The following is a 16442-nucleotide window of genomic DNA, read 5'->3' as shown; positions in this document are numbered from 1 at the left end:
TCGGGCCGGCATCTTCCCCCACCATCGAAGCCAACTCACCACCAGGTGGTGATCAGTTGACAGCTCCGCCCCTCTCTTCACCCGAGTGTCCAGAACATGCGGCCGCAGGTCCGACGAAACGATGACAAAGTCGATCATCGAACTACGGCCTAGGGTGTCCTGGTGCCAAGTGCACATATGGACACCCTTATGTCTGAACATGGTGTTCATTATGGACAGACCATGACGAGCACAGAAGTTCAATAACGAAACACCACTCGGGTTCAGGTCAGGGGGGCCGTTCTTCCCAATCTTGCCCTTCCAGGTCTCACTGTCATTGCCCACGTGAGCGTTGAAGTCTCCCAGCAGTACGAGGGAGTCCCCAGGGGGCGGGCTCTCAAGCACACCCTCTAAGGACCCCAAGAAGGGTGGGTACTCCGAACTGCTATTTGGTGCATAAGCACAAACAACAGTCAGGACCCGTCCCCCCACCCGAAGGCGGAGGGAGGCTACCCTCTCGTCTACCGGGGTGAACCCCAACGTACAGGCGCCGAGCCGTGGAGCAATTAATATGCCCACACCGGCTCTGCGCCTCTCACCACGGGCAACTCCAGAGTGGAAGAGAGTCCAACCCCTCTCGAGCGGACTGGTACCAGAGCCCAAGCCGTGCGTAGAGGTGAGTCCGACTATATCTAGTCGGAATTTCTCAACCTCACGCACCAACTCGGGCTCCTTCCCTGCCAGAGAGGTAACGTTCCATGTCCCAAAAGCCAGTTTCTGTAGCCGGGGATCGTCGCGCCAAGGACCCCTCCCTTGGCTGCTACCCAGCTCTCTGCGCACCCGACCCCTTTGGCCCCTCCTACAGGTGGTGAGCCCATGGGAAGAGGGTCCCACGTCGTCCCTTCGGGCTGTGCCCGGCCGGCCCCCGTGGGTAAGGGTCCGGCCACCAGGCGCTCGCCAGCGGACCCCACCTCCAGGCCTGGCTCCAGAAGGGGGCCCCGGTAACCCGCGTCCGGGCGAGGGAAATCGAGGACCAAAGTTTTGTCTCATCATTAGGGGTCTTCTGATCTGCGTTTTGTCTGGCCACTCACCTAGGACCTGTTTGCCATGGGTGACCCTACCAGGGGCTTAAAGCCCCGACAACATAGCTCCTAGGATCATTGGGACACACAAACTCCTCCACCACGATAAGGTAGCAGATCAAGGAGGAGATAAAATGTACGCACTTAAAATAACCAACACCAAACAAAGAAAAAAGCAACAACAAAATAAATTGTGCACAATATAAAAAGGTAAACATTGCACACTAAAAATAATCCACATACTTTTAAAGGCTGTAAACATGACATCTCTGCAATTTGTGTAGTATACAATTTACCATGTGCTACTGCAGCATGTTCATCAGTGCAAAAAAGGTATTCAAGTATTTATCCAAATCCACCAAAAAAAGGTCAACATTGCACACGTAACTTAAATGATAGTTGAAAAAATGAATTATGAACTATTTGAGAAATGTAAGAACATTTGAACACTATAAAGGTAAACATTGCACACAAAAAAGTATCACTTTTAAAGATGTATGCGCGACATGTCTGCAATTAAATTTTTTTTTTAACATTTTCTATGTGCTACTGCAGAATGTTCATCAGTGCAAGAAAGGGATTCAAGAATTAATTCACACCCACCATTCCCACTAAACTATTAACACCACTGCTACTACTATTTATTACTTTTATTATAACATTTCACTTATCAACTTGCATAAATAAAAAGTGTTACATCTGATCTAAAATGCCGTTTTGGGATTGGACATCATTAGACATTTTTAGCTAGAGTCCCAGCATTGGTTATTTGTGCCTTTGTGATCTTTTTTCGTATGGCATGAAGGGCGTAATTGCTGTTTTGGTGGAGGTTTCTTTACCTCCTAGTCCACTTGCGCAAGCTTCGTTTCCTTCTCGTTTGTTCACTCTGTTTACAGATTCCGCCATGCCGACTCAATGAGCTTACACGGTGGGTGTGGCATAATCGCCTTTATTGGCTAGTACTGTTATCAAAACTTGCCTCTGATTAGCCGGCGCTTTTAGATTTCAAACAGTAACGAGTGTGGTTGGCAAAAACTCCATCACTCACGACAAAACCTTGAAAAAAACGCAATGCTTTGCGGCTTCAATACTACACTATGTCACGCGATGTTGATTCGATTTCGGGTAATTGTGCAGCCCTAGCCCTTAATCACAAGATGTCTCAAAGGACTGCACAGGATTACAAATACACCATGGCCTGATCTTAAACCAACATGCGGGCAAGGAAAAACTAAAAAACCTCCGCATGAGGAAAGAACAAACATTGAGAAAGGGCCTCACAAGTAGTAATCCCCCTTCCAGGACGATCAGGGTGCAACAGATTTAGCATTGTGTAACAGTACACAAACATAGTGAACATCAATAAAAGAGAACAATAGGTAACATGTTGAAATTTGTCCGGAACATCGCCTTAAGCTTGTAACTTAGTCTGAAAAGTCCATAACCACAACGACGCAGCTTCCCATCTCTGCCGGCTGGTCGATGCAGGCCTTGACATGTTTCAGGTCCAGAGGCTGGTCTGCTGACTAATCTCAAATCGTCCTTCTCCCTCGTATCACCACCAGCCAGGCAGTCCGAAAAAGACAGGGAAAGAAAAATATGAGGTGGGCATCAATCATAAGCTATTGAATAGAAGTGGGTCTAAAGTTTAGATTTAAAAACTTCCACTGAGGTTGCAGATCTTATCTCCAGAGACAGAACATTCAACAGCAACGGGGCCCGGACAGAGAACGCTCTCGAGCCTGCAGACTTCATCTTGGCTCTTGGATTCCCAAGCAGACCGGCATTTTCCGAGCAGAGGCTCCGTGCAGGAACATAGTGGGACACAAAATGTGAGAGATAAGAGGGCGCAAGTCAGTGCAAGATGGTCAAACATTTGTATGCCACAAAATGAGCCCAGCGAACGCTCACACAAGCACAGATTGGGGGGAGCTGGATACTTCCGAAGCTATGCAGCAGTTGGACCAGAGGGCGCGGTCTGGCGATTGTCCAGTGATGTCACCGCCCTTTAACTGCTGTTCCAGCAAAATCTACGGAGCATGCTGCACCAGCAGGAGCAATTAGCTCAGATGACTGAGCTCCTGTCGCGTCAGCTGTCGGCAACGGCCCTGGGGGTTCTCCTCCTGCCGTGCTGTCGCCTTTCCCTCCCATTTGGCCCACAGACTCGCCCACCAGGGGAATTGCTGTGCCTCGAATGGGGTTTCCGGGAGAATTTGGCGCAGATTTGTCCGAGGTCCCCGTCGGCCTCAACGCCGCGCCCGTCGGCCTCAACGCCGCGCCCGTCTGCCTTTCACACGCGTCTGCTTGTCCGACTCTTTTGTTCGCCTGTCCGACTCTTCTGCTCGCCAGTCCGACTCTTCTACTCGCCTGTCCGACTCTGCTGCTCGCCAGTCCGACTCTGCTGCTCTCCATTCCGACTCTGCTGCTCGCCAGTCCGACTCTGCTGTTCGCCAGTCCGACTCTGCTGCTCGCCAGTCCCACTCTGCGACTCGCCAGTCCGACTCTGCGGCTCGCCAGTCCGATCTGACTCTACCGACTCTTCCGACTCTTCCGACTCTTCCGACTCTTCCGACTCTCCCGTCTGCCAGCTCAACCCGTCCGACTCTCCCGTCTGCCAGCTCGACCCATCCAACTCTCCTGTCTGCCAGCTCGACTTGTCCGTCTGTCGGCCAAGACTCTCTCTGTTCCTACTTTTGCCACGCCTTCGGAGGCTGAAGTGGGGCCACCCTCCCTGGGGGCATCAGTCCATTCTGGAGTGCAACGTATTTTGTTTATGTTGGGACTTTTGGAGCGTCCCTTGAGGGGTGGGGTTCTGCCGCGGTTGCCATGGCGCCCAATTGGTCCCCGCCGTGGGGCGCCAGGTTCTGTCACGGTTGCCACGACGCCCAATTGGCCCCGCCCATGGACACCAGCTGAAACGCGTTGACAGATTGCTCCCTGACTACTTAAACGCTGTCTGCGAGTCGCCTGGTGTCGGAGCGTCTGCGAAACTCTTGCTAGACTCTGTTGTGATACGTCAAGCCCTGTGAATGCCCGTTTTTGCCTGTGTTTGATCTTGTTTCGCCAAGCTCTGTGAATCTCCGTTTTTGCCTCTGTTTTGCTCCTGTTTTATTCTCGCCCTGATCTGTTTGATTTTGAACACTTTCTCGTTGCGATCAATCTACTTCCACAACCAACGATCCACGGATCGAGTGTGCGCTCATTCCTCTTCTCCCCAATAAACTGTAAGTAACGTTATGCGATTGGGTTCTGATTCCTGTTTCCTGTTCTGGTTCGTGACAGAATGTTAGTAAGAGAACTTAAAGTCACATCTTAAGCGGACTGGGAGCCAGTGCAAGATGGCTAATAGAGGAGTACAGTGGGACCTCGCCACTTCACGGTTCCACGTTCGCTGGTTCAGAGCTTCGCGTGTCTAAAAAATAATAATAATAATATATATATATATATATTTTTTCTTTAAATTATTAATATTTTTATTAAAATTTTTAAGCATTTTTGAAGGGGCGTCGCTACTTTGTGGATCCATGTTCGCGGGTTCAGAGGTTCGCAGGTCTAAAAAATAATAATCTATCTATCTATTTATCTATCTATCTACCTTGGTCATATCCCTCAAGAGAGGTGACCGACAGCAATACACACACATACAATAACAGACAAAACAAAGAAAATAAAAGGGAAATAAATAGCATAAAAAACACAAAAATGTTTGGACCATGGCCAACCCAATTGCCCAAACACCCAAACAAGTTAGGCCCCTCGGCACCCAAGGTGGTCAAACCAGTGAAAAATAATAATAATAAAATAAAATAATTAAAAAAAAAAAGTTTTCACTTTTCGCGGGTGATTTTGGTCCCCATTAACTGTGATAACCGAGGGATTACTTTAATATGCTCAAACTTTTTTTTCGTTGTCAAGAGTCTCGCTTCCGGATTCTGAACCGGCTGCAAACATTTGATGCTAGACATCAGGAGACCAAAAAGCAATACATTCCAGTAATCAAGCTGAGAAGTAATAAACGCATGAATTATATTATATGAATTATATGAATCTTCGCAATATTACGGAGGTGGAAGAAGGCCATTCTAGTAATATTTTTCACGTGTAATTGAAATGACGAATTAAGATAAAATATAACACCTAGGTTTTTGACTGAGTCACTATGAGTGATATTACATTTGTTTAGGTTCAGGGCAGTGTTTTAAAACAAATCACGACAATGAGCTCGACCAACAATCAACATTCCAGTTTTTTCTGGGTTAAGGTGCAAAAAATTAAGTGACATCCATCTTTGAATCTCAGTTAGGCAGGCCTCCAGGTTTCTACAACGTTACTGACCAATTGTATCCAGTTGCAGATACAGTGGATTGTCTTCTGCATAGCAATGGAAACTTATATATTACTTTGGGATAATATCGGCAAGCGGAAGCATATACAGTGGGACCTCGCTACTTCACGGTTCGATGTTCGCGGTTTCAGAGCTTCGCAGTCTGTAATGGTTAAAAAAATAAATAAAACAATTTTGCAGATTTTCACTTTTTGCAGGAACCACCTCGGCCGACGACCCTAGCACTTCGCACCGTTCTCGTCTCCCGGCGTGCAGCTTGGGTGCGGCTTCCGCTTCACCGCCCCCCTAACCCCACAGTTCCCCCCAGCTACCCCTTTCCCCCGCGGCCGCCCGTCCGTCGGCCGGAGCCATTGAGGGCCGTGTAGCGCTTGGCTTGTCGCGGTGTCGTGCGTATCGCGCCCAAAAGTACCCGCGCCGCGGGTTAGGGGCTCGCTCGCGGTAGCGACCGAACAGCACCCGCTGTTTAAAACCCTGTTGTGAATTTGTCTCCGATCGTCCCGGGCGGACGTAAAATCGCTCAGCTGTACGACTCTTAGCGGTGGATCACTCGGCTCGTGCGTCGATGAAGAACGCAGCTAGCTGCGAGAACTAATGTGATTTGCAGCTATGATTGGCTGGCAACCAGTTCAGGGTGTCCACTGCCCGGAGATGGCTGGGATGGGCTCCAGCTCCCCTGCGACCCTAATAAGGATAAGCGGTGTAGATAATGAGAATACTGTAGTATCTGAGTCAGATCAGGAAGCCTCTTCTACTACTGGTAAGTAGTCGCGGCATTTAGATGGACCAATAACTAACATTTCGGTCTTTTCAGAGTTAAGACGCAAGAAATTGAGTGACATCCACTCTTTTATCTCAGTAAGGCAAGCCTTACAGCTAAATGCTGCCTGGACAGTTTCAAAGACATTATTTTCCGACATATAGTCATTTAACTGCTGTGCAACGACCTTTTCAAGTAATTTTGCAAAAAATCGTTGATTTGACATGGGCCTATGATGACTTACCTCAAGGTTAGGTCGCTTAAGCGTGGGTTTAATGACACCAGACTTGAAGGCTACCGGAACAATACCTGAGGATAGCGATATATTAATAATATTTAAAACTGAAGGTGCTAAGATCCTAATCAGATCTTTGCAGTAAAGCCGGAAACGGATCAAGCATGCAAGTATTTTATCTGGCCCTACTGACCATCTGTGTAAGACTATCAAGGGACAAATCATTGAAACTGGACAACATTTCTGAACAGCCGCTACTGACCCTAAAACCTCCGCATCTATAAGGTAGGACGGGGTGTCAGAGCGTCCATTTAAAATTTCCCTCTGGATAAGTTGAATCTTTTTATTAAAAAAACATTATAAAGTCATTACCAGAATAAGTAGAACAATTTGGGTTAAGTACTTGTCTATTAAGTTTCGCCATTGTGTCGAAAAAAAATTCGGATTATTTTCATGTGCAATAACCTTAGAGAAAAACGATGCTTTAGCTGAGGCAAAAGCTACTTTATATTTCAGCGAGATGTCACACCAGGCCAGTCGGAAGACCTCCAGCTTTGTAGTGCGCCATTTTCTTTCAAGTTTCCTGCAACCTTGTTTGAGTGACCTGTTTTTTTCAGTAAACCAAGGTGTATGCTTCTTTGGTCGACATTTATGCCTTACGGGCGCCACAGAGTCAAGAACATTAACCAAAGCAGTGTTAAAGTTTTTTGAAAGTGAGTCATCAGGCCCAATGTATGGAGGGAAAGACGAATTTGCCGTAGGTAATGGATCTTTTAAAGCTGATGCTGTTGCAGGGCGGATATTGTGACTACTAAAGCCTAAATTTTACTTATCACAGTAAACATTAAACAAGATAGTGATCGGAGATGGCATTGGGATACGGTAACACTGAAACATTTGAGTCTACCACAGAACGAGGTCTAGAGTATTCCCATATTTATGAGTGGGCACATCAACTATTTGATTAAAACCAAATGTATCAAGCAGTGACTTAAAAGCAACTGCAAGTGAATTAAATGGGAAGTTTATGTGAACAATAAAATCACCATTAATTACAACATTGTCCGCATAAGTTACTAAGTCTGTTAACAGTTCTGAAAATTCATCCAAAAAATTTGGTCCAGGTGGGCGATACACAAGTACATACATTGGTGGTGACATTGAGGACCTCATAACAAGTGCTTCGAAGCTTTGAAAGCTAGTGATCTAATTTTCAGAAGACCAATCTTCAGCACTGTAGACCGAGCTGAACCCTTTAACGAATGTTGAACCTTAGTGGTATCCTTACCGGTAAACTCCACAAGATTATGCTGGCAGTCACGTATCTTGTGCCTTGAATGGCGAGTGAAGTGGGACTAGCTCACCGGTGTTAGCAAACTGTTTAGGGCTAATGCAGGTTTACTACAACCCTCACTAGCAGTGGTGTCCACGGCACCTAACATTTGCCTTTTAAACTGCTCTAGCTCTTTAGAAGGGCTACTTGCCTACGGAAGCGGGAGCAACCTTTACAATAACCCATAAGATCAAAGCGGCGCCGCCACGAGTACATTTTGGGATTTATTGTTTTAAGTGTCTGCTTCTATCTTCGGTCTTCTTCGTCCCGTTTGACAATTACACTTTGGATTACTTTCTATCCTATCGTTATGGGTTTTAACGCACAAAAATGCGTTTATTCGAGGAATCAACTCCTTGCCCTGAAGAATTTTCGTGCCGGCATGATGAGGGGGCCCTTTCGTGGATACAGAGCCGAAGCTAGCTAAGCGGCTAGCTGCGTTATAAGTCTTCGGTACCATCCGTAATCATGGTAAATGTGAACTCTCTACCAAATAAGACCGACAAACTGGCTGTGCTGGTGAAAAACATCAAAGCGCACAGGGAGTGCAGTTTGCTGTGTTTTACGGAAACGTGGCTCACGTGTAGCGTGGCAAGGCGCTACCCGGAGCTACCCAGAGCAGAGACACGAAAGTCTGCGGGAAGCGGAGAGGAGGTGGACTCGCTAACACGAGGTGGTGTATCCCTGGGCACAAATTTCCAACTGCTGCAGGGAACTTTTGGACTAGCATGTGGTCAACCACTCCGCTGTGGCTAAACTACAACAAAGCACCCCAAGGGGATCCTGTAAATCTGTTAATAAACAACAAAGGAGGCTGCTGGAAATGTGAATTTCCCCACGGGGATGAATAAAGTATCTACCTACCTACCTACCTACCTACCTACCTACCTACCTACCTACTTACGTACTTACGTACTTACGTACTTACCTACTTACTTACTTACTTACTTCTGAGCAATCTGAAGCCGAACAGTGTCTTAGCATCCGGGAAGGGGCTGCTCCTTCACCGGTGTTCGGCAGCGGTGCGACAATTGCGTGCCGTACTTACCTGAAACTTTTCAACTGTTCAAGGTGAAAAATCTTAATCCAGAATTCTGATATATCAGGATTCTGAATTGATCTCGTAGTCGCGAGGACTACACAAAACTGCCGCCACTCGATGACCAAGGATATGAAAAACATCTGGTAAGAAAGTTGAAATCTAAATTTTTACATGGAATGTTCAACATGATAATTATTGGTCACATGACACATCAAGCAGATAGTCAAATTCTTGACAAACGCATCCAAGCATTGCATTGTTAATGGTTGCAACAGCTTCTGGTATTTGTGCCTTCAGCTTATCCACGCCTTTTGCATCAGGGGGCACATGCACCAATCCATTTACAAATCTCCACAAAACGAAATCATGTGATGTGAGATCAGGAGATCTGGGTGGCATGGACATTAGGTTGTGATCATTCTTCCCAAACCGTCCAATCCATCCTTCTGGCAGTGTTGTGCTCAGAAACGGTACTACCCTAAGGTTTTTTAAAGGGTGGCTCCCCATCCTGTTACAAAATATAGTAACCAGACTCTTTCTCACTCAATTTTTTTCATTAACCATTTTTCCAGCATGTAGAGCAGGGGTCGGGAACCTTTTTGACTCAAAGAGCCATAAAAGCAAAAAATATTAATTTTATTTTGGGAAAGAGCCACACCATATATTATGAGACAAATTTACTAAATTGCTAAACCGGCGCCCCAGACAAAAGCTTAGTCTTCAGCACATTTATTTTTGATGATTTGATAAAAATTATGAAAAGAGAATAATGCCAGAGCCCCTGTCCCAAATTCAACAAACAGACCACTTTAAACTTGTCTCTTTCTTGCAATTACTCAAGATCGCTTAAACTCCTTTTGACCCTTTTTTTCATACATATTGGTTTCAAAACCAGATGCAAGCATTTATTTTGTAAAAACGTCACAACATTCTGAGAATAGGGAGCCTTATGTGCTTACCTTTGGCGAGAGATGGGAGGGAATGCTTGTACTTTTTGCATAGCTCCACCCATCCCTCCCACTCACCCAATCAAATGACTAAGTTCTCTTCTGGTGTTTTGGCGTATTTACAGTTCTGTGGATTTATCATAAAGTATCTGAACACTGAACACAGATTATATAGTGAACTTTTAAATAAAGGATTCTTTAGTGTTGTACAGCCAAAACGAGTTTTTTTCCCCCTTTTTTTGTGTGACACCTTGACTGTAAATTGTAGTGAAAAACGTGCCCTATATATACTGCGAAGTGTTATCTCTAAATTTAGCTTTGGTTTGGCTTTACGTGTACCTGAATAGGTTAGACAACTCCGGCTTTGAACAAGATGTAGAACTTTTGCATGCAATCAAATTGGTCTCTGAGCCACAGATACTCATAGAAAGAGCCATATATGGCTCGCGAGCCATAGGTTCCCGACCCCTGATGTAGAGGTACGTCTCACCATTGACTGTTGCTCTTCGACATAGCCAGAACACGGTCACCTTGGGGAAGAAGATAATTTGGGTTCTCAGTCCCTCATATGCTTATAAACTTTGCTTAGGAAGTCGCCTCGTCGCTAAAAAAAAGGTTAGTCATTAAATCAGTCATCTTTCATCTTCTGTTGCATTGCAATGCAAAAGTCACAATGAGGTGGTTTATTGTGTACTTTAACTGGTGGACAATCTTTAGCTTGTGCAGTCGTTTCCTTAAGACACGCTGAATAGTTGTTGTAGGAAACTGCCGTTCCCTACCGGCTCTTCTGTTTAATTCATGGGGCTCTACTAGAAAGCAGTTCAAACTCGTTCAATCATATCTTCTGAAGTTGAGGGGCGTCTGTTTTTTAGCTGGGCATGGGCACTTGTCTGTTATGAATTTTACCATGCCTTCTAACCATAGACTTCCTTTCTGGTGGCTCCTTTGCGAATTTGCTGGGAATTACACAGTGAACAACAGTCCAGGATTCAGTTTTTGCCAATTCTATCCATATCATTTCAAAAAACTTAATGATTTAGCTTTACTACAATTCATAGATAAGATATGGGGACTTGTGTCCAAGACTTTCAGAACACCTGTACTCTGATTTCTTTAATAGCAGTAACCAGATGGAATTTCTTTCAATGAATATTGGGTGCAACACGCCACTGCACTGCGACATTGACAATTTACCCTGTGGTCCCACAGAGCTGAGTTCGACGCTGATGGAGAAGATGGAGGCTCAGGAAATGCTGAGTGGTTTGAGAGTACCGCACATGGCTGACCTGGGCCACTTCTTCAGCTCGCTGCCCACCTCCACATTGGTGGGCATCGGTGCCCTTGCCGCCGTGCTAGCCTACTGGCTAGCGACCAGGCCGCGTCCAATCACACCGCCTTGCAGCCTCCTGCACCAGTCCGAAGAGGTGCCGGTAAGACTCTGTATTCATAGGAATAGTAAAAAATGTTTTTTTTTTCAGGTCTGATTATCAAACCTGAAAAGGCTGCAACTGGAAGTAAAATGGGGCCTAAAAAAAATCCAGCCTGACCCGTACCGTTCCGCAGGCGTAAAAGCCCAGACCAGCCCAAGACCAACCAATTGACCTGATTCGAGGGATTGAGCTCGAAGCAAACCCAAATTTTCTTATTCATTTATGAGGATTCGGGAAGAAGAAGGAAGGGTGATTACCTGAATGATAATTTAATAAAAATGCACAATCTAAAACCAATTGGGCACAGTGCTTGGTCAGTAGACCTAAATCCATAAGTAAACCTGTTAGGTTCAAGTTTACAACATTTATAATAAAACGCTCTGCAATATAGGACAAAGAGAATCGGTTCTTTATAATTAGTTACTTTATTAATCATCATATTGAGAGCCGCCGAGATTCTGCTGTTAGACATCTTTTCGCTCGCTCTGCCCTGCTTGCTGCGCTCTGGCTCGGCTCGGCTCTGGCTCTGAGGATCTCCTCGAAAAACCTCCCTTCTAATATTCAGTTTTTGCCTTTGCTACGTAGAGTTGATTAGTCTTCTTTCGAAGGCCTGCTTTCCGGCAGATGATGGAAGGTTTCCTTTGTCCTGGGTAAGACTCCCTTTCCTTCCTGAGTTATGGCATGAAGAGGTCATTCCAGGTCAGGGTACATCCGTTGGTATGTGAGAACAAAACACAGTCTGTACATCAAAACACAACTCATGGCCTTGGAGAGTAGTTTACAGGCTGAGAACTCTTCAAAATGGCTGAGAACACATATAACATATTAAATGTCAACTGTAGGATAAATACAACTCCATCATTCCCTCCTCTTTATCCTACTGGTGATATAATACTTCATTCAACTGTCATTTCGCAATACGATTTTCAACAGAGAAATCATGAATACAACACAGTTGTTACACTTAGAGGTTGTCGTCATAATGACCAGGATCTGAGTAAATATAAGGAAAATGCAGAGACAGGCAATCATCATCAACATTTGTGTCATTACAATTTTCACCATCGTCATTTTTATGGTAATTGCCAGAGTCATCGTCAGCATTGGTGTCCGAGGGCAACAGAGCATACAAAGGTACCATCTTTGCCTGCATTGGGGCAAGAGCTGTTGTAATTAGTCTCGTTAGCAATGTTCTTATGCACGGAATACAACAACATCCACACAATGTGAGAATTGCCGCAAAAACGGCTATCGCCATCATAGCTGATATATTATTTTTTATATTTTCCAAACGTATCTCCAAAACCATCCCACATTGATGTGTCAACTCCTGAGTGGTCTTTCATCTTGTTGTTAAGTGACCTGAGGCCTTCCAGGGCCTTTGTCAGACTTCCGTCTGCTGCCGTGTTGTTCGGTATGAACGTGCAACGTTGGTCACCAAAGATAGAACAGACCCCTCCCTTTTGAGCCAGTAGCATATCAACAGCAATCCGGTTCTGGAAAGCCATGAGGGAGGTAGCAGAGAGTTGCTCTTGTATGGCGGAGAAACCTTGTTCTGTTTTGTTTCCTAACTTCTGCACATTGAAATGGATATAGTTTATTCTGTCAACATTTTTATTAATTGTACACCAATAACAAATCAAAGATTCAAAACCCGCTGCTACTTGATCTGCTAATTTGTATTCATCTGGTACGCCTCTTGGAACACCGATGCTGTCGATGTATGTAGGATCATTGTCACTCCAGGCATAGGTAGACCTTTACTTTTCCATGCATGTGGTAACAAGCTCTTCACAGATGTTAGCAATTCAGGGATTGTGGTGGTGGTTATAGACACAGGTAAAATAAGAGACACAGATGCACACAATCCTGTGGTATTGTACGGTAGTCTATCATACAACTTGTCTCCTCCACACCACCACCAGATGTCACTCCGGGAGAGTGGTTTAAATGTTATATTGACTGTCAACATTTGGTGACATTGTATATCATTCAGACTACTTATACTGTCACCAAGTCCGATTCTATTTATACAGGTAAAATTATTTTGAACTACTCCTTTAAAAAACACAGGCTTATGTTTTTCAACTGTCGTTTCGGGGTAGGATTGATCCCAGAAAGAGCAGTTTCCGTTTGGTACAGTATTATTCATTACGTTTATCAGGCACTCTGAGTTCAGAGTGGATGGTACAACCCGCAAAAGAAGGTAAGCACCCATACACACAACACAATAGGTCATGACAGCATGTGCCGCCTGCTCAGCCATTAGCAACCAGTTGTTATCTATCCTTGAAATTCCTGTGGTAACTTTGAACCACCCATCAATGTCTTCGACTGACATGCTTACTGATGTGATATTTGTCGTTACAGAGTAGTTACTTAATTTTGGCTGATCAGTCGATTTCATACTGTCATTTACACACACTACGACTGGGAAAAAGGGGTCCATGCCCGAGGACCAGGCCCATAACGTGAAACCCCAGCACGTGCTGTTAAAAAAAAAAATCTGATCCCGGAGGTCGAATTGTCTGGTTTGTAACGGTTATAGTCAGTTGTAAATTGCTTCCTTGATGCTGCAATTTAACCCGATTTTTGAAATACTGGGCCTCAGAGCTGTCCCCTGGGGTCCAGTACTCCCCTGCTTGCGTTATAACCAAATACTCCCACCCTTGGAACGCTCCGTGTCCAAACACGTACCACCAGTACTCCTCCCACCCTTGCCCAGTAATATGTGTTGGCTGTCCCCCTAGACTGCCTCACTGGAACCCTTTTAAAGAGGTTATCGGTATGGACATCACAATGGTGGCATTTGGTGGCACAGTCACTGTCACAGAGTTGTTATAGGTCCACGATATTAACCAAGGAGTGCACGTTGTGGCGTGTTTACTGGAGAGTCGGCACATTCCACTAACACCCCTGCTTTTATTAAATTTTCAATCACTGGTTGTATCCCAGCCATAGCATCTGGCTTGAGTGGATATTGTTTTATTCTAGGGCGATGCTCTGTTTTTGGTCTGACTACTACAGGAGATGCCCCTTTTACAAGGCCCACGTCCGTAGGCCCCTGAGACCATAATTTCTCGGGAATCTGCGTCAACAATTCCTTGTCCTCTCCGGTTAAAAAGATTTGTCATTCTTGTTCTTCTATTAAGTGTACTTCTGACTGCACTGTCACCGACCAGAAAAGAGCCTTTCTTGTTAATCCTGTGGAGTTGCTATACGAAGTACTCGTACCCGTTTCTCTCCAATCTTTGGCTCTTTCTCCTTTGTACACTAATTTTTCCAAGTCTTGCCATTTGATGCTCTTCTTTTTGCACAACGAGATATGCGGTACGCATCTATCCATAAGCCAGTTATGCTGTTTAAACAGTGACTTGAGTGGGTCAGGTAAGAATACTGCTGCTATGGCATTTGACTTTATGTCTGAATACTATCTTGGCCTAGTCACGCTGTTTGGTGTTGCTCAGCAGAGCTTTCTTCTTCACATTCAAAGGACATGTGACCTTTTGACCGCAGGCCCAACACTTTACGTCTCGCCGTGTGTGTTACCCCCACACTCCCTTGAGCTCGTTGTTTATGAGCGTAGCTGGGATGTGCTCCATATCACTCCCTTGGCCTCGCTGTTGATAAGCGGTGCAGACAATGGATGACTGATGTCTTTGGCTCTTTCAGCAAATTAGTCCATGGCCTCTTTTTGACAGATTTATATGTCCTTTGGAGACTTAGAAAGAGTCTTTTTGCGGAATTCACTGGCACTTGAGAGTCTCGTTAATTCCACTGTGCTTACGTAGTGGGATTTTTTTAGTAAATTGGCCGGATTACTCTATGTCTTAAATTTTTCTCTAAATTTAAGTACTAGTAGACATTATCTTAGTTTAATCAATTTCTACCCATTTATTTCCCATGCAATTTTTTTTAAATTAGCATGATATGTCTCAAAATCAATTAATCCGTTATTTTCATTTCTTATGAACCTCTTCAAGATTGTTCAATCTATTTCTCATTGTCTTCTAAAAATTCTCTTCCATAGAAACCGTTTCCTTTTAACTTAACCAAACCATAAGTCAGTATTTGTTACACATTTGTTTATCACTTGTCAATCGTAACACTCATTCTAAAAAAAAAATCAGTGTGTAATCAATTGTCCTCCCAATTGTCCTTTGGGCTAAACTTGTCAAAATTCCAAACCCACACACTATCTAAACATCAAAAATCTCAAAAGATCTAAAAAATCTCTAAAAATGCCAAATCGAACTTAATGTCATAACTTTTCTTATTGTATTTTCTTCTCTCTGTAATCATAATCAATCTTTTGTTATTGATTCAATATAGAGCAATACATACCCGTCACTCATGAACCATCTTGTTGAGTGTATTTATTTTGTTTATTCATTATCTTTTATTCTGCGCAACAATCTTTGCTTCTACGCACCAGTCTTTGTTCTTTGCAGCCCTTCGAGATCCCTTGTGATCAAGGCTATACAAATCTGGTCTGACTATTAATACTAGTTTCTTTCCTGTTTAAAAGGAAAAAATTCATTCAGTGACTGAAATAGCTTCATCTACGTTATTAATGATTTCTAATCTCGAATTTTCTTTTCTGTGTTAGTTTGTCGTCATTTTCAAACTTCTTTCAAAATTTTGATTATTTTATTGAGAGTAATGTATTATTGAATACGAGAACAACTAAGGAAATAATCTTTTTACGTATTACGCCTCTTTTGAATTTGTCCATTTACGAACGAGAAGATTGACACTAAAATTATGGACCGTTTTTAGTCATCTTCATTGCTTTAATCGTCCTTGCTTTATTAGGAGCAAAACTACACGTCTAAAGTTATTACCCTTTGCTATTCGCATTTTCAACGAAAAATGATTAGTTGTTTACTCAAATATCCTTTCTTTTTAAACTATTCTGTATAATTATCTTGTATTATACACTCAGTGTTTTCATTTTCCCACTTACCTTTCCTAGACGCATCATTTATGCTGGGGACGCAACTTTTTTTCCTTTAAATTGTCATTATCATTTAGTTTACTCTTTGACAAGGATTTAACGCATTACAAACCTTATCGTTATTTTGGTATTGCTGTATGAGTTTTTTTATTTTCCTGCACGCCGATCTTCACTAATGAGATCTCGTCGCTTCGAGATTACGTCATTGTTGTTGGTAATTCTTGTCGAGCGAAGGTCAGTCTTTTTATTAGACAAACGGCTTTTTTCCTTGTTCAATTCATCAAAGAGAGCTTGCTTTCAAACGGCTCATTTGCTTTGATGATTGATATCACGAA

At 43.9% G+C, this 16442-nt stretch overlaps 1 protein-coding gene and 2 pseudogenes across 1 annotated transcript in view; 2 read left to right on the top strand and 1 right to left on the bottom strand.

The window, feature by feature from the left end:
• The window catches only part of acsl6 (acyl-CoA synthetase long chain family member 6), a 74424-nt gene that overhangs the window by 16580 nt on the left and 41402 nt on the right, over positions 1 to 16442 (top strand). Inside the window, exon 2 of the mRNA XM_088321260.1 lies at positions 10930 to 11150. Coding sequence (XP_088177386.1) covers positions 10930 to 11150 — 221 coding nt within the window. The remainder of the gene's footprint in view (positions 1 to 10929; positions 11151 to 16442) is intronic.
• Positions 5934 to 6072, top strand: LOC148349845 (5.8S ribosomal RNA; annotated as a pseudogene).
• LOC148349844 (uncharacterized) lies at positions 12422 to 13756 on the bottom strand (annotated as a pseudogene).

Source organism: Urocampus carinirostris, chromosome 17 (assembly GCF_059441175.1).
Source record: "Urocampus carinirostris isolate Australia breed hairy pipefish chromosome 17, RoL_Ucar_1.0, whole genome shotgun sequence".
NCBI lineage: Eukaryota > Metazoa > Chordata > Actinopteri > Syngnathiformes > Syngnathidae > Urocampus > Urocampus carinirostris.
This window is presented reverse-complemented; position numbering and strand designations above follow the sequence as displayed.